The sequence below is a fragment of the Saccoglossus kowalevskii genome, chromosome 13 (genome assembly GCF_978046115.1).
Source record: "Saccoglossus kowalevskii chromosome 13, keSacKowa6.1, whole genome shotgun sequence".
NCBI lineage: Eukaryota > Metazoa > Hemichordata > Enteropneusta > Harrimaniidae > Saccoglossus > Saccoglossus kowalevskii.
Genome location: NC_140653.1, coordinates 33,236,074 through 33,256,293, shown reverse-complemented (window position 1 = coordinate 33,256,293; position 20,220 = coordinate 33,236,074). Strand labels below are relative to the sequence as shown.

General features: G+C 41.3%; 1 protein-coding gene across 1 annotated transcript; it reads left to right on the top strand.

The window, feature by feature from the left end:
• The first annotated feature begins 122 nt into the window (after window positions 1–122).
• LOC100378938 (uncharacterized) lies at window positions 123–12,378 on the top strand. Its single transcript, XM_085506802.1, has 10 exons — window positions 123–273; window positions 1,359–1,605; window positions 3,095–3,213; window positions 4,121–4,321; window positions 5,143–5,239; window positions 7,135–7,307; window positions 8,293–8,510; window positions 9,361–9,538; window positions 11,061–11,150; window positions 11,392–12,378. Exons 2-10 carry the CDS (start codon window positions 1,428–1,430, stop codon window positions 11,644–11,646), a joined length of 1,509 nt encoding a protein of 502 aa, XP_085362928.1. The 5' UTR covers window positions 123–273; window positions 1,359–1,427; the 3' UTR covers window positions 11,647–12,378.
• The last annotated feature ends 7,842 nt before the right edge of the window (window positions 12,379–20,220 follow it).

Sequence of the window (20,220 nt, the reverse complement as noted above, 5' to 3'; positions counted from 1 at the left end):
CATTTTTTGAATTTCGATTGTTCGTGAATAAACTACTCAACTTGAATGATCTGATTGGACGCTCACTTAATTTACCCATAGTTCATTACATGTAAAGGTCACTAAAAGTTTACCTATGGACATTGGGACACCAGACCTGCTCAGTGGATGTTACTATTTTGACAACTATTAAAAAATTCTGCACGTGAGTAGTTAGATGACCTATTGGCAGAATAGGCACGGCATTACATGCACAGATTGCTTAATTGCACAAATTCACTTTGGAATATACTGGTGAGTACATGTGAGTATCATATTGGATACATGTTAGTAATTGATACATGTATGCGTTGGTTTTGTGTTTAATACAATTCACTAAATTATGTTATATTAATTATATTAGCTATGCCATGAAGATGTTTCCCCTATTACTACAGAATTGCATGAGTAAATTGGATGGAGCTCCCCTACATTTACATTTATCTGGTCAAGTCTGATCTGATCTACCAACTACCAGTAGCTTGATGTGAGTGAGCGATTAGTTGCCAAAGTCAAGCAGGAAATATTGCTTATAAGTGCCAACAAACAATCAAATTGCCACTGATATGATTTATAACTCATAATCCTGCCCCTCCAGTGCCACTCCCTCCATCTCAATTATATATATATATGTCTTCAGAACACATATCGTTATTGCATTGGGGCCGTAGTGGCCTTAAGGAACTCTTTCCCTCTACACATTTCCGGGTTCGGCTAATTAATCAATAAACCAGTGAGGAAATTTTGATAACAAATACAATTTAAAACTTAATTTCCTTGACCTACTGTAAAACACTTTGAAATAGCTACGTGTCATTTTAGTGAGATTGTGGATTAGCTAAATAACATGCTAGCGAAAAAGACGTATGTCCTCAATTTCCAAAAATGATTTACTTAATTTAAATTTCATTGGATTTTATTTTTCCAGCATGTCTGAAGTTGTATTTCCTTCCTCGGTTTAGTGTTACATGTATGCTAGTACCCCCAAGCTACATAAGTATGTAGAGGAAATTGTGGCATAGTTTTATGCTCACAGATAATAATATTTTTTGACATGACATTGATGCAGAAAGGTACAGCAAGAACAACTAAAACTAAGACATACAAAATACAAAACGACTAGGAACTATAAAGCTACAAAAGAAAGTAAATAAAGGTTAAAGTTAAGTATTTTAGAAGAAAATGGCACCTCGCATTTCATTCTAAATTCTGCAGTATTGGTTGAATTATAATGATCTCCAAATCTTAGTGACAGTATATCCTAACACATGTAGCGCAGTTGCCATAGTGATGGTTAGTTGGAGTGTGAAATAATGTAATTGTTTATCTTGTTTTTATAGGTGATAGGATACCTTTGATTATGATGTATCCTCTATGACCGAGGGAACGATGATAACGTAGCAATTATAATGGGTCAACTAATAGGCAAGGTTTTTAAACAAACCTATTATGAAGAAGACGATGAAATCCCTACGAGTGAATCTCAAACTTCCACACTGCGGGCTTTGTCTTCATTATTTATTTTGTTTATAGTATATATTTTAAACCAAGCCGATAGACAACTATTACCAGCTGTTATTCCTGCTGGTGAGTGCACCATACATTAATGTAGCCTTATGTTAGACTTCAAAGCCAAGTAGATTTGTAATTGTATACAGTTTTTATTAGCTCCACTGTCGACTTTGTCGAGCGGAGCTTATCATAAGAGTGATTGTCCGTCGTCGTCGTCCGTGTCAATGTTTTACTTTTTCGACTTCTTCTTGAAAACTACAAGCCTGAATGCTTTGATACTTGGTGTATATATGTGCCTTGGGTACATATACTCCAAGGCACATATACACCAAGTATATGTGCCTTGGGTAGACCTCTCTTAGGTTTGTTCGTTTCATGTTGATTTCTTCAATTGTCTAATTTTGATGAATATTTTTGTCATTTTTGGTAAAAAGTGATATTTTCGACTTCTTGTTAAAAAACGCAAGTCGAATTGCTTTGATATTACATATATAGGTACTACATGTGGACCTTTCTCAGATTTGTTCATTTTGTAATGATATCTTTAATTCTCTAATTTTGGTGAATATTTTTGTCATTTTTGGTAAAAAGTGATATTTTTGACTTCTTGTTTAAAAACCGCAAGTGCAATTGCTTTGATAACACATATATAGGTACTACATGTGGACCTCTCTCAAATTTGTTCATTTTGTAATGATATCTTTAATTCTCTAATTTTGGTGAATATTTTTGTCATTTTTGGTGAAAAGTGATATTTTCGACTTCTGGTTAAAAACCGCAAGTCCAATTGCTTTGATATTACATATATAGGTACTACATGTGGACCTCTCTCAGATTTGTTCATTTTGTAATGATATCTTTAATTCTCTAATTTTGGTGAATATTCTTGTCATTTTTAGTAAAAAGTGATATTTTCGACTTCTTGTTAAAAACCGCAAGTCTGATTACTTTCATATTACATATATAGGTACTACATGTGGACCTCTCTCAGATTTGTTCATTTTGTAATGATATCTTTAATTCTCTAATTTTGGTGAATATTTTTGTAATTTTTTGTAAAAAGTGATATTTTTAAATTCTTGTTAAAACAGCAAGTCCCATTGCTTGATACTATGCACATTGTTAATTTTCTAATGATATCTTCTGTTCTTTAATTGAAATGTGCATTGCTAACAGCGGAGCTATCTCAGCCGAGAAGCTGCTTGTTTTAAATGCAAGTGTATAAATTTAGTTTTGAGAGACAGAATTGTGAATTCATTATGTCAGTAATATACAATGTATTTGATTAAACTTTGGTCCCCATAAAATTTTAATAATTTCTTCCAGTGTTTGAAATACAAGCCTGGGTGTCTGCTGAATCCAAGCTTTCAGAAGATAACATAAATGTACAATAAATGACAATTACAATTCTATAAAGCTAATATGGTTGCTGCATGCAGATTTGGTGAAGGATTGTTGTCAAGAAGGTGACAAGAGTTGACAGCAGCTTTGATAAGATTTCTATTCCCATTTCCAGGTCTGGCCTGTGCATCTGAAAATGAATGATTTCTATTCCTATTTCCAGGTCTGGCCTGTGCATCTGAAAATGAATCTCAAAGTTGTGAACCAGATTGGAATACGTCTGACTGGATGTTCTCCCCACACTGTGACCCTAACGACTGCATAAAAATAAACACAATACAGGTATGTTCTATACTGCTTGCAACAGAATGCATCCTCGCTTTTCCTAACAGCAATATGTTATATAATATGTAGGGTATGCTCCTAAACGTGGTTTCCAACTTGTACATGTATATTATAATTTATGTTGTCATCAGAAAGTGGTTTTGTCTGTGGATTATTATTTTATGACAAAAAGGTCCCATTTCTTTAAAAAATACAACAAATATCCGTTGAATTAGTTATATCTACCAGTTAATATTAATATATTTGCTCTATTAGATGTGCATCTCTAATAAAAAAAAGGGCTCACAAAAGTCACATATTGTGAACCATAATTACAGACTTATGTTACTTGTACTACTTTTGCAACAAATATAGCTTACTGTGGTCCATAGTCTGATTATATGAGGTTATCACCTGTTATCACCTGTTATCACCTGTTATCACCTGTTATCACTTGTTCATAGAGCTGGTTGATTTGATTTTCTCTGAGCACTAAGCTGCACTACTGTGAATGATATGCACTATAGCCATCTGATAAGTAGCACATTTACATATTGACAATACTATATATACATGTACATAATAATAAAGTTTGCTAGTAATATGCTAAAAGTCATATTTAAGGGTATTTGCTTTTATCATGCAGCAGCCATTGTTGACTATTTTGCATTCCAAGCTTTGCTTTCTGGTTTCCTGCAACAATACAATATGTATGATTTGCTGCCTATGCTTTGCATCAATACAAAGAAAGTGAGGCTTGGAAAGAAATAGTAAGCAATGGCCCTGCATGATAAAAGCAAATTCAATGAACTGTGCTCATCACCATGTGATCTATATCACATGTTACCCTGAAAAATGACATCTGTTGATTTATTGTAGATTCAAACACTAGGGATTTGAAATGCTAACTTTTTATTTTCTGTAGCATGGCGTGTTAACTGGAGCAGCATTTGTATTGTCCTACACTATCAGTGGTATTCCTATTGGAAGAATTGCAGATTTAAGCTCTAGAACAAAAGTGTTAGGAATTGGGATGTTTTTCTGGTCTGCTATGGTGCTATTAACAGGTCTAGCCAAAGATTACTGGCTCATATTGTTAGCCAGGGTTGGTGTAGGTATAGGACAGGTAAGCACTTTCCTGACTGGTTGACTGATTTTCATTGCTTATTTCTAATAGTTTATAGCAACATTTAAAAATATATATTCATGCAGATATACAATACAGCTACAGACTTCTATTATTCTAACACCATATTTACAAACTATGATGTTCAACATAAATGTAATAATTCATAAAATAATTAAATTTCAGTGCTTCATCAAACTTGTTTTGAACATACATTGATTAAATTTCTTCAGATTTGGTATGATGGTTGATTGCTCACTCACATTGTGATGGACTTGTGGCCATTTTGTGTGTTATTTAACCAATGAGAGATAACCTTGCTAGAGTTTGTAGATTTTCTGATAATTCTATGTTTTTTAACATTTTTAACCATATCTGGTTACCATGATCAAATTTCTATTATGTAAAATAGCTACCTTTCAAAATTTGTTTTGATTTATATAAACACAATTCTGTTGATACATGTATAAACTTTGTGTGCTCTTACTCAATGGCATAAGATTATGGTCAATGCAATGAGTAATTGCAATGGTATGATGATTAAACATGAAGAGTTGCTTTTTTTCATGTTTTGATTCAAAATAACCAAATGGTGGAGATTGTACATAAGACATCAGACATACCTAAAAGATTACTGCAACTTCATGGCATAATTATGCAAATGCAATCAGTGTGTTATCCAATCAAAGATCACTGCTGACATCATTATGATTTTAAAATGTCTGCAACCATTTCCTGCATGTGTAACTCGTGAAAGATCTGAGGTTACCAACAGGAACTATGCCATGCATGGCTTGTTTATTATTTTATTCTCATTTCAGGCGTCCTGTAATCCCACATCTTATGCAATGATATCAGATTTTTTCTATGTCAATCGAGCAAAAGCATTGGCATTTTATCACTCAGGACTTTACATTGGTAAGATCAGATAATTTAGATTTTTTAAAGTGATATGGTTTGCTTCAAAGATGGGACCTTAATTTTTTAACATTCTTTGAATGGTCCCACTGTTGATAAAAATATATTAATATTATTTCTCATGTACTGTTCTGAATATTACCGTATTTATCCGGGTATAAGCCCAGGGTCTTGAACATGGAAAATTGCCAAAAAGAAGGGATGGGCGTTTGCCAGGAGATCCCCGGCAAAAAAAACGAAAATTCACGAAAATTGACAACAGGCAGATCGAACTACGGCAGGGAATAGAACGGCAAATAATAACATGCAACGCAAATAAATGAACACGATGCAACACTAGAAGTAAAACAAAAATAATGTATTGCTTATAATGTGGCAAATAAACCAGAAATAATAAAAATCGACAGTGAGAAATCATTTGAATTAGGATTTTCCCGCCGACAAACACGCCCAATATGCGTGAACTCAAAATGAATTAAAATGTCAGGGGTTAAACTGCGTAAAATGATTTCCGGTCTAGACAAATTACGAATCAACCGTCATGCAAGATCAATATTAATTTACAAATTTACACAGTAAAAATTATAAAAATTCATAGCTGTTTGAAAACACTTCTCAGATCTTTATTTGTACGTTCTTTGCCATCTTCGTCAAACTCAAAACCCTCAAATGTCCAAGTCGGCATCACTGTAGCCGTCGAGCAAAATCCCTACAACTTATTCCTGAAGTTCGTCGATATCGTCCCACACAATTTGGACTTAGCACTATTAATCCACATATTTCGCAGTCTGTCAGCTTGGCACTTTTCATTCATGTCTAATCATAATAAAGAGACAAGAAAAATGGGGTTGCTCTGCTGCGATGGCACACGATGCTTTTGTTTACAGTCTAGCAATCATCTTTGGCCTTTATGCATCTGCTTTACTGATTGGCTAAGAATGACATCACTACTAGCATTTCATCATAAAGGTCAAATCGTGACATTGCTTTCTTATCAGATTTGACGCTTATTAATTAATCACGGTGAAAGTTATCATTCAGCAAGTTCCGGCGGTTGGAATGTCTCACTATATGTATATTGCTGTGGACTTGAAATAGGAAGTTTTTTTTTTTATCCAATGACAGAAGAATAATTTTCATGACAGAAATGCAATAGCGGTGATAAAAGATGGTAAAAAAAGTTGGCAGTCTTCGGCGTGACATTGCAAAATTGCTGGCCCAGTTATAGATTCGCAAGCTGCTACAAAATATTTATAAAGCCAAAATAACGTGATTTCAACCTTTCTCCCCGGTACGGGTTGCTACAATATTGCAACATTGTTTTCATTGTCGACGACGCTAAAGCCGAATGAGTGCGACACTTGCTTAGCTGCTCTCCTTATACGATTTGCTTGAATCGTTTCTAAGGAAGCACAAACCAAACGGCCTGCCCTTTTTAGGGCCACGACATATTTCAAAAAGAGAACTACCGTTTCTGCTTTAATATTTATTTTTATAGACTTGCTGACTGTTATGATTCTGAAAAAAATTAGCGGTGAACGCGCTGCCCTGAAGGCAGAAAGCTGTCACAGCTATTTTGCATTCACCCCTTGTTTTACGCAATTAACAATTTTTATAAGTATCACAACAGACTTTAAGAATGTCAACTGTTAATACAACCACAGTCAACGAATAGAAAATAGTTTTTTTTGTATTATGTTTTGTGTAGAAAAAGACCCCCTGGGCGTGTGCCCAGATATGACCTCAACTTCTTTATTGTGTCAAAAGTGGATGGTGGGCATTTGTCCAGGCATGGGATCTTACCCGGATAAGTACGGTAAAATAAATAGAATTAGATTGGAAATTATACTAATTCTTATCTATTTATAAACTCTGTTATTATGTTTTGTTTGTAGGTAGTGCCATTGGTTATGCTGCAGCAGCAGCCAATGATGTTATTTGCTGGAGATGGCCATTCTTTATTTTGGCATTTCTTGGTTTTTTAACAGTTATGCTTGTAGTACTCTTTATCAGGGATCCACAACCAGAGGAGAGAATTTTACCAGAACCAGTGCCTAATTCTTTAAAGGTATTGTGCAAAAAAAAGTTGGCTCTGGTCTGGTATGTTGTGAAAATTTTTTTTTTATTTTATATTTACAGTACTGTAGCAAAAAAAGTTATGTGGACATATGAAAGTGTGATGCGTATATATGAAAGTGTGATGCGCTCATATCAAAATGTGATGCGCACATATCAAAGTGTGATGCGCACATATCAAAATGTGATGTGTACATATCAAAGTGTGATGCGTACATATCAAAGTGTGATGTACACATATCAAAGTGTGATGCGTACATATCAAAGTGTGATGCGCACATATCAAATGTGATGCGCACATATCAAAGTGTGATGCGCACATATCAAAGTGTGATGCGCACATATCAAAGTGTGATGCGCACATATCAAAGTGTGATGCGCACATATCAAAATGTGATGTGTACATATCAAAGTGTGATGCACACATATCAAAGTGTGATGCACACATATCAAAGTGTGATGTGTGCATATCAAAATGTGATGCACACATATCAAAGTGTGATGCATACATATCAAAGTGATGCACACATATCAAAGTGTGATGCACACATATCAAAGTGTGATGTGTGCATATCAAAATGTGATGCACACATATCAAAGTGTGATGCGCTCATATCAAAGTGTGATGCATACATATCAAAGTGTGATGCGCTCATCAAAATGTGATGCGCTCATATCAAAATGTGATGCGCTCATATCAAAGTGTGATGCGTACATATCAAAGTGTGATGCGCACATATCAAAGTGTGATGCGCTCATATCAAAGTGTGATGCGCACATATCAAAGTGTGATGCGTACATATCAAAGTGTGATGCGTACATATCAAAGTGTGATGCGCACATATCAAAGTGTGATGCGCACATATCTAGTTACAATGAAGCATCCAGATATATGATTTCTATACTCGTTTGTTAATGCATGGTTATGAATGCCTAATAAATTGTATTTGTCTAACCTTGATACCTTTGTTCTATAGGAAACAGTACATCAGCTTTTCAAATCAAAACCTTTTCTTGTGATTTGTCTTGCGTCATCTGTACGTCAGATAGCAGGATATGCCCTTGCTTCTTGGTTATCAACATATTATGCTAGACGATATCACATACAGCCTTTCAAATACAATGGTACCCTGGCACTTATTGTTCTTTTTGGTGGAGGATTTGGGACTTTACTTGGAGGAGTTACTGCTGATAGGTAGGCTAAAAGTTCCATACATCTTTTAAGACTTTGATTAATTAAAATTAACAGCTCACTTTATTTCAATCAGATTACCAAATGAGACTTACCGTAAGTTAAATTGTGCACATGTGTGTATGGTTGAGGGCAGCTTGGTTTGAAGTCAAACATGTTATTATTTAATCACATTGAAAAAGAAAAATGTAAATGACAGTGGTGTGTTTATTGTCAAACAAGTCACATTTTAATTATCCTGATACATTTATGTTTTTTCTATAGAAGATGTGCATCCAAAGGAAAAAATGTAAAACAGGTTGTTAAACACCATTGTTTATGATTTTATGAACAGAATTTGAAAAATAAATTCTAAAATAACGGTAAAGGAAGATCATAATGGTTGTTCTGAACAATAATGCTGACTGGACAAGCATTATTCAACTAATTATTTGTTACCATCACCAATGCGATTCTGAATACTTTTCTGATGCATGCTGGGAGGTGAACAAAATATTGTGAAAACTAAATCAAAGAATTTTACAGCATATGCTGCTGCTCTGATCTGTAAAATATTCAGTTTGAATGAAAGAAGTGTAGATTGGTGAATTCTGAATAACACCACACTCACCAGTCAATTGATTATTGACATCTACCATAACTGTGATGAATTTATTACAAAACAGTGTAAATGAATTCATAATTTTGGTCTGGTCGTGTGCGTGTGCGTTTGTGTATCCATCGTCATTCTCAGACTTGCCTAGACAGATTTTGATCAAGATAAGTGCAAAGACAAAACATGTACACATTAACATTGTCCATTTTTGTCCACATGTTGCTTACTTTGAAATAAATTACTATTTTCATTTGACAGAGTATCCATAAATAGAAAACAAGCTAAGGCCTATGTGATTGGTGTTACTCAGTTCTTGGCAACACCTGTCACAGCTATCGTATTTATAGTAGACGATCCTACACGTTCATTTGTTGCTCTCTTTATTTCCTTTATTTTGGCGGAAACTTGGATTGGAGTTTCAGCTGCTATTGTTCAGGTAGGAATAACTGGATTTCTTGTTTGATTTCTCCACAAATATTTGACAGCCATGGCACTAGTAAAACACATAAACATGCATATGGTTTTGGTGTGGTTACAATAATAAATGAAAACAACCATGTATATTTTATTGTGACCTTTATCTACCATAATTTTACGTCCCTGCAATGCAGATTGTTAGAGCCCATTGTATCATTATATTACCACAGTTAGTAAGAAAGATGGTTAGGAAACAAATCAGGTTTTTTAATTAAATGTGTGTCGCGGGTAAACATTTAAAACAAAAGACGTACTAATCCAAGATAAGTATTGAATAATCGTAAACATAAAATGAAGACATGAAATCACGCAAATATGATGTTATTGTCTCCCAGAGTTCCTTGCAATCAACAACTGAAACCATACAAATGTTCATATTTCAGGCTTGAATAAGTCTTCAATAAGGGGGGGGGGGGGGGCAATCACCCCCAACAAAATAGTTAAATGAACTGACATGCATGTGAGAAAATGTAATATTCCAAAACAGGCAATTTCAAAGAAATTAACAAAGCTTTAAAAAGATTAGAAAAATTGATTCGCCGAAGAAACGCTACTGGAGATTTAGATCAAGGGAATTTTGTGTTCAAGAATTGTCATGTCGCTCAAGTCACAGCTTTACGGCTCATTAAATAATGCAAAATAATTATGTTGTTACAAAACCATGGAACACAAGAATGATTAAACAGTCATTTTATGACAATAGCAATGCTTTTCCAGATATTTTCAGCGAATTCTTCAGCATCTAAAAAATTGTCGTGACTTAATGACACCACGCAAGAGAAGAAAAGCATAAATTTGTTTAAAATTAGTCCCCAAATCACCTAAAACTATCATAAATACACACAGAAAAGAGTAGTATAAATTCATTGGTATTTTTTTTTTACGTAAAACAAAGATTTCAGAGTTTGAAATTTTGTAATTTCCTACTCAGCCTATACCCACTTGCACAGCAACAGTAAAACCGCTGATCCTCGATTCTGAAGATTTTCACAATTACAAAGAGTACTTACCCGAGTTGTTCATATATTCATTGAACTTTGACACTAAAACATTTATCTGATTTTTTTTTTAAATTTGTGGAAGATACAACATCAACACAAACAAAGATTCAAATTGGTGGACCTTAAAAGCCCAACCATGACAATAGAGGACATATACAGGGTGACATGCATCTCTAAAGTATTAGGCGAATTAACAGTTTTTAACAAAAGCATTTCCTAACCATCTTTTAGTAACGGTGGTATAATTGCTTAAATCTGTCATGAATGAAATCACCAAACCTCAAAATTAGAAAAGTGAAGTAAGTCATTGTTTGTTTTCATAGCAAAGTGCCAATGTAAATAAAACTAAAATGTAAATAAGACTATTTTGTAGATGGTGACTGCAAAGGGTTAAACTGTACCAATGCAAATAATGATATCCAATTTCTAAGACAAAGACTGCTCGTGATAAATTTTACATACAATTATTTTCTATTTCAGGATCTCTTTATTCCAGATATCCGAGCCCAGGCATCTGCTGTTTATATTGCTATCAATACTCTAATAGGAGGAATTTTAGGTCCATTACTTGTAAGAATAATTAATGTAATAAACTTTGCTTCAATATTGAGTTTTTGATTACTATGGACCTCTGGTTTGTTGTGCAAAACAACAAGATGAATGATTTGTCATCAGTGACTGAATTTTCACATATCTATAAACAAAAATAATAACAGTGTTGTTAATATCCAAAGTAACATTAATGCAAAATCACCATTGATTGGTAGATTCTATAAATCACAGTGATTCTTTTTTTGACATGCTCCCTTAGATTCCAATTCTTACACTACTACTTCACCCGAATGATGAATGCCATACCAACATGGGAGATGCTCTCCTCATCGTCGTGCCAACGTGTTATCTTCTGTGTTCCATCCTTTACGTTGCAGCAGGGATACTCATCAAACGACAGATTCAACAACAGAGTATAAGTTATTTACACTTTGATACTGCAGAATTGGAAGCAAGTACAACATCGATGGAGTCTGAAGCACTGGCATTGGTTTCTAAACATAAGTATACATAACTGGCAATAAGAGATTAAATTCCACAAATCACTATTGTTTTCTGCTTTTCAGCTGAGCACCACAAATTAGTATCAATAGTAAGTTCCTTGGGCTTTTATTCAAATTCAAATCTAACTAAAATCTCATCTTGGTGTGAAGATAAAGTTTGATGTAATCTTTTTTAGCATAATTGTTTTTAGTATTCGATTGCAATAAATCCAAAACAAATACCAGTAGAAGAAAACTTATCACAGTATTCTGCCATTCATATAGCAAGTTAAAATTACACATAAGTAATATTATGAGTAAAATCATGGAAAAATGTAATAATAAATATTTTTCTAAATTAGGTAATAAGATATGGAGGACATATTTTTGCATCATTTCTCCTTGATCTACTAGTTACCTTTTTGACACTGACAGTAAAAAACATGAAAGCTGTGTTACCTTTATTGCAAATTTTGTAGTTGCTGTGGCTCCTTGTTATAAGAACCACAGTAAATAGTTTTCAGTATTTCAATAATGTATAGACATGATCAAAAAAGAATACAATATTGAAATAATTGTGCACAGTACTGGGGAACGCCAACCCAAGGCAATTTCTTGTGAAAATTGTTTCCAGCAATATCGTTTGTAAATAGAATGTTTTTTAATAAAAGTTAAATATTTTTTACTAATTAGGTGGCACATTAAATGCATTCTGTGTCCACTGTATGCAGGATTTTGTTGTGGCAATAAAGTGTTTATCAATATTCACTGTATCTCAGAATGCTGCAGACACTCCCACCACCAAATGGTGCACACACTCCCACCACCAAATGGTGCAGACACTCCCACCACCAAATGGTGCAGACACTCCCACCACCAAATGGTGCAGACACTCCCACCACCAAATGGTGCACACTCCCACCACCAAATGGTGCAGACACTCCCACCACCAAATGGTGCAGACACACCCACCACCAAATGATGCAGACACATCCCCCACAAAGTGGTGCAGACACTCCCACCACCAAATGGTGCACACTCCACCACCACCAAATGGTGCAGACACTCCACCACCACCAAATGGTGCAGACATCAACCACCAAATGGTGCAGACACTCCCACCACCAAATGGTGCACACACTCCCACCACCAAATGGTGCAGACACTCCCACCCCACCAAATGGTGCAGACACTCCCACCACCAAATGGTGCAGACACTCCCACCACCAAATGGTGCAGACACTCCCACCACCAAATGCTGCAGACACTCCCACCACCAAATACTGCAGACATCAACCACCAAATGGTGCAGACACTCCCACCCCCAAATGGTGCAGACACACCCACCACCAAATGGTGCAGACAGATCCACCACCAAATGGTGCAGACATCAACCACCACCAAATGGTGCAGACATCAACCACCACCAAATGGTGCAGACATCAACCACCACCAAATGGTGCAGACATCAACCACCACCAAATGGTGCAGACATCAACCACCACCAAATGGTGCAGACACTCCCACCCCCAAATGGTGCAGACACACCCGCCACCAAATGGTGCAGACACTCCAACCACCAAATGGTGCAGACACTCCAACCACCAAATGGTGCAGACACTCCAACCACCAAATGGTGCAGACACTCACACCACCAAATTGTGCAGACACTCCCACCACCAAATTGTGCAGACACTCCCACCACCAAATTGTGCAGACACTCCCACCACCAAATTGTGCAGACACTCCCACCACCAAATTGTGCAGACACTCCCACCACCACCAAATGCTGCAGACACTCCCACCCCCAAATGGTGCAGACACACCCACCACCAAATGGTGCACACTCCCACCACCAAATGGTGCAGACACTCCCACCACCAAATGGTGCACACTCCCACCACCAAATGGTGCACACTCCCACCACCAAATGGTGCAGACACTCCCACCCCCAAATGGTGCAGACACTCCCACCCCCAAATGGTGCAGACACTCCCACCCCCAAATGGTGCAGACACACCCACCACCAAATGGTGCACACTCCCACCACCAAATGGTGCACACTCCCACCACCAAATGGTGCAGACACTCCCACCACCAAATGGTGCAGACACTCCAACCACCAAATGGTGCAGACACTCCTACTCCCAAATGGTGCAGACACACCCACCACCAAATGCTGCAGACACTCCCACCCACAAATGGTGCAGACACACCCACCACCACCAAATGCTGCAGACATCAACCACCAAATGGTGTAGACACTCACACCACCAAATTGTGCAGACACTCACACCACCAAATTGTGCAGACACTCACACCACCAAATTGTGCAGACACTCACACCACCAAATTGTGCAGACACTCCCACCACCACCAAATGCTGCAGACATCAACCACCAAATGGTGCAGACAGACCCACCACCAAATGATGCAGACACATCCACCACAAAGTGGTGCAGACACATCCACCACAAAGTGGTGCAGACACATCCACCACCAAATGGTGCAGATACACCCACCACCAAATTGTGCAGATACACCCACCACCAAATGGTGCAGACACATCCACCACCAAATGGTGTAGACACTCTCACCACCACCAAATGGTGCAGACACTCCAACCACCACAAAGTGGTGCAGACACTCCAACCACCACAAAGTGTTGCAGACACTCCCACCCCGAATTGTGCAGACAGATCCACCACAAAGTGGTGCAGACAGATCCAGCACCAAATGGTGCAGACACTCCCACCACCACCAAATGGTACACACATCCACCACAAAGTGGTGCAGACACTTTCACCACCAGATGCTGTAGACACTCCCACCACCAAATGGTGCAGACACTCCCACCACCAAATGGTGCAGACACACCCGCCACCAAATGGTGCAGACACTCCAACCACCAAATGGTGCAGACACTCCAACCACCAAATGGTGCAGACACTCACACCACCAAATTGTGCAGACACTCCCACCACCAAATTGTGCAGACACTCCCACCACCAAATTGTGCAGACACTCCCACCACCAAATTGTGCAGACACTCCCACCACCACCAAATGCTGCAGACACTCCCACCACCAAATTGTGCAGACACTCACACCACCAAATTGTGCAGACACTCACACCACCAAATTGTGCAGACACTCCCACCACCAAATTGTGCAGACACTCCCACCACCACCAAATGCTGCAGACATCAACCACCAAATGGTGCAGACAGACCCACCACCAAATGATGCAGACACACCCACCACCAAATGATGCAGACACATCCACCACAAAGTGGTGCAGACACATCCACCACAAAGTGGTGCAGACACATCCACCACCAAATGGTGCAGATACACCCACCACCAAATTGTGCAGATACACCCACCACCAAATGGTGCAGACACATCCACCACCAAATGGTGTAGACACTCTCACCACCACCAAATGGTGCAGACACTCCAACCACCACAAAGTGGTGCAGACACTCCAACCACCACAAAGTGTTGCAGACACTCCCACCCCGAATTGTGCAGACAGATCCACCACAAAGTGGTGCAGACAGATCCAGCACCAAATGGTGCAGACACTCCCACCACCACCAAATGGTACACACATCCACCACAAAGTGGTGCAGACACTTTCACCACCAGATGCTGTAGACACTCCCACCACCAAATGGTGCAGACACTCCCACCACCAAATGGTGCAGACACACCCGCCACCAAATGGTGCAGACACTCCAACCACCAAATGGTGCAGACACTCCAACCACCAAATGGTGCAGACACTCACACCACCAAATTGTGCAGACACTCCCACCACCAAATTGTGCAGACACTCCCACCACCAAATTGTGCAGACACTCCCACCACCAAATTGTGCAGACACTCCCACCACCACCAAATGCTGCAGACACTCCCACCCCCAAATGGTGCAGACACACCCACCACCAAATGGTGCACACTCCCACCACCAAATGGTGCACACTCCCACCACCAAATGGTGCAGACACTCCCACCACCAAATGGTGCACACTCCCACCACCAAATGGTGCACACTCCCACCACCAAATGGTGCAGACACTCCCACCCCCAAATGGTGCAGACACTCCCACCCCCAAATGGTGCAGACACACCCACCCCCAAATGGTGCAGACACACCCACCACCAAATGGTGCACACTCCCACCACCAAATGGTGCACACTCCCACCACCAAATGGTGCAGACACTCCTACTCCCAAATGGTGCAGACACACCCACCACCAAATGCTGCAGACACTCCCACCCACAAATGGTGCAGACACACCCACCACCACCAAATGCTGCAGACATCAACCACCAAATGGTGTAGACACTCACACCACCAAATTGTGCAGACACTCACACCACCAAATTGTGCAGACACTCACACCACCAAATTGTGCAGACACTCCCACCACCAAATTGTGCAGACACTCCCACCACCACCAAATGCTGCAGACATCAACCACCAAATGGTGCAGACAGACCCACCACCAAATGATGCAGACACACCCACCACCAAATGATGCAGACACATCCACCACAAAGTGGTGCAGACACATCCACCACAAAGTGGTGCAGACACATCCACCACCAAATGGTGCAGATACACCCACCACCAAATTGTGCAGATACACCCACCACCAAATGGTGCAGACACATCCACCACCAAATGGTGTAGACACTCCCACCACCACCAAATGGTGCAGACACTCCAACCACCACAAAGTGGTGCAGACACTCCAACCACCACAAAGTGTTGCAGACACTCCCACCCCGAATTGTGCAGACAGATCCACCACAAAGTGGTGCAGACAGATCCACCACCAAATGGTGCAGACACTCCCACCACCACCAAATGGTACACACATCCACCACAAAGTGGTGCAGACACTTTCACCACCAGATGCTGTAGACACTCCCACCACCAAATGGTGCAGACACTCCCACCACCAAATGCTGCAGACACTCCAACCACCAAATGGTGTAGACACTCCTACTCCCAAATGGTGCAGACACACCCACCACCAAATGGTGCAGACACTCCCACCACCAAATGCTGCAGACACTCCAACCACCAAATGGTGTAGACACTCCTACTCCCAAATGGTGCAGACACACCCACCACCAAATGGTGCAGACACTCCCACCACCAAATGGTGCAGACACTCCACCACCAAATGGTGCAGACACTCCACCACCAAATTGTGCAGACACTCCCACCACCAAATTGTGCAGACACTCCCACCACCAAATTGTGCAGACACTCCCACCACCAAATTGTGCAGACACTCCCACCACCACCAAATGCTGCAGACATCAAACCACCAAATGGTGTAAACACTCCCACCACCAAATGGTGGAGACATCAACCACCAAATGGTGTAAACACACCCACCACCAAATGGTGCAGACACACCCACCACCATACACCCACCACCAAATGATGCAGACACATCTCCCACAAAGTGGTGCAGACACATCCACCACCAAATTGTGCAGATACACCCACCACCAAATGATGCAGACACATCCACCACAAAGTGGTGCAGACACATCCACCACCAAATTGTGCAGATACACCCACCACCAAATGGTGCAGACACATCCACCACCAAATGGTGCAGACACATCCACCACCAAATGGTGTAGACACTCCAACCACCACAAAGTGGTGCAGACACTCCCACCCCCACCAAATGGTACACACATCCACCACAAAGTGGTGCAGACACTCCCACCACCAGATGCTGTAGACACTCCCACCACCAAATGGTGCAGACACTCCCACCACAAAGTGGTGCAGACAGATCCACCACCAAATGGTGCAGACACTCCCACCACCACCAAATGGTACACACATCCACCACAAAGTGGTGCAGACACTCCCACCACCAGATGCTGTAGACACTCCCACCACCAAATGGTGCAGACACTCCCACCACCAAATGGTGCAGACACTCCCACCACCAAATGCTGCAGACACTCCAACCACCAAATGCTGCAGACACTCCTACTCCCAAATGGTGCAGACACTCCCACTACCAAATGATGCAGACACTCCCACCACCAAATGGTGCAGACACTCCCATCACCAAATGGTGTTGACACTCCACCACCACCAAATGCTGCAGACATCAACCACCAAATGGTGCGCACACTCACACCACCAAATTGTGCAGACACTCCCACCACCAAATGGTGCAGACACTCCCACCCACAAATGCTGCAGACACTCCCACCACCAAATGCTGCAGACATCAACCACCAAATGGTGCACACACTCACACCACCAAATTGTGCAGATACTCCCACCACCAAATTGTGCAGACACTCCCACCACCACCAAATGCTGCAGACATCAACCACCAAATGGTGCAGACACTGCAACCACCAAATGGTGTAAACACTCCCACCACCAAATGGTGGAGACATCAACCACCAAATGGTGTAAACACACCCACCACCAAATGGTGCAGACACACCCACCACCATACACCCACCACCAAATGATGCAGATACATCCCCCACAAAGTGGTGCAGACACTCCCACCACCAAATTGTGCAGATACACCCACCATCAAATGATGCAGACACATCCACCACAAAGTGGTGCAGACACATCCACCTCCAAATTGTGCAGATATACCCACCACCAAATGGTGCAGACACATCCACCACCAAATGGTGCAGACACATCCACCACCAAATGGTGTAGACACTCCTGCCACCACCAAATGGTGCAGACACTCCAACCACCACAAAGTGGTGCAGACACTCCCACCCCCAAATTGTGCAGTCTGATCCACCACCACAAAGTGGTGCAGACAGATCCACCACCAAATGGTGCAGACACTCCCACCACCACCAAATGGTACACACATCCACCACAAAGTGGTGCAGACACTTTCACCACCAGATGCTGTAGACACTCCCACCACCAAATGGTGCAGACACTCCCACCACCAAATGGTGCAGACACTCCCACCACCAAATGGTGCAGACACTCCCACCACCAAATGGTGTAGACACACCTACTCCCAAATGGTGCAGACAGACCCACCACCAAATGCTGCAGACACTCCCACCACCAAATGGTGCAGACACTCCCACCACCAAATGGTGCAGACACTCCCACCACCAAATTGTGCAGACACTCCCACCACCAAATGGTGCAGACACTCCCACCACCAAATGCTGCAGACACTCCAACCACCAAATGCTGCAGACACTCCTACTCCCAAATGGTGCAGACACTCCCACTACCAAATGATGCATACACTCCCACCACCAAATGGTGCAGACACTCCCATCACCAAATGGTGTAGACACTCCACCACCACCAAATGCTGCAGACATCAACCACCAAATGGTGCACACACTCACACCACCAAATTGTGCAGACACTCCCACCACCAAATTGTGCAGACACTCCCACCACCACCAAATGCTGCAGACATCAACCACCAAATGGTGTAAACACACCCACCACCAAATGGTGCAGACACACCCACCACCATACACCCACCACCAAATGATGCAGACACATCCCCCACAAAGTGGTGCAGACACTCCCACCACCAAATTGTGCAGATACACCCACCACCAAATGGTGCAGACACATCCATCACCAAATGGTGCAGACACATCCACCACCAAATGGTGTAGACACTCCTGCCACCACCAAATGGTGCAGACACTCCAACCACCACAAAGTGGTGCAGACACTCCCACCCCCAAATTGTGCAGACAGATCCACCACAAAGTGGTGCAGACAGATCCACCACCAAATGGTGCAGACACTCCCACCACCACCAAATGGTACACACATCCACCACAAAGTGGTGCAGACACTTTCACCACCAGATGCTGTAGACACTCCCACCACCAAATGCTGCAGACACTCCCACCACCAAATGCTGCAGACACTCCCACCACCAAATGGTGCAGACACTCCCACCACCAAATGGTGTAGACACACCTACTCCCAAATGGTGCAGACAGACCCACCACCAAATGCTGCAGACACTCCCACCACCAAATGGTGCAGACACTCCCACCACCAAATGGTGCAGACACTCCCACCACCAAATGGTGTAGACACACCTACTCCCAAATGGTGCAGACAGACCCACCACCAAATGCTGCAGACACTCCCACCACCAAATGGTGCAGACACTCCCACCACCAAATGGTGCAGACACTCCCACCACCAAATTGTGCAGACACTTCCACCACCAAATGGTGCAGACACACCCACCACCAAATGGTTCAGACATCAACCACCAAATGGTGTAGACACTCCTACTCCCAAATGGTGCAGACAGACCCACCACCAAATGCTGCAGACACTCCCACCACCAAATGGTGCAGACACTCCCACTACCAAATGGTGCAGACACTCCCACCACCAAATGGTGCAGACACACCCACCACCAAATGGTGCAGACACACCCACCACCAAATGGTGCAGACACTCCCACCACCAAATGCTGCAGACACTCCAACCACCAAATGGTGTAGACACTTTCACCACCAGATGTTGTAGATACTCCTACTCCCAAATGGTGCAGACAAACCCACCA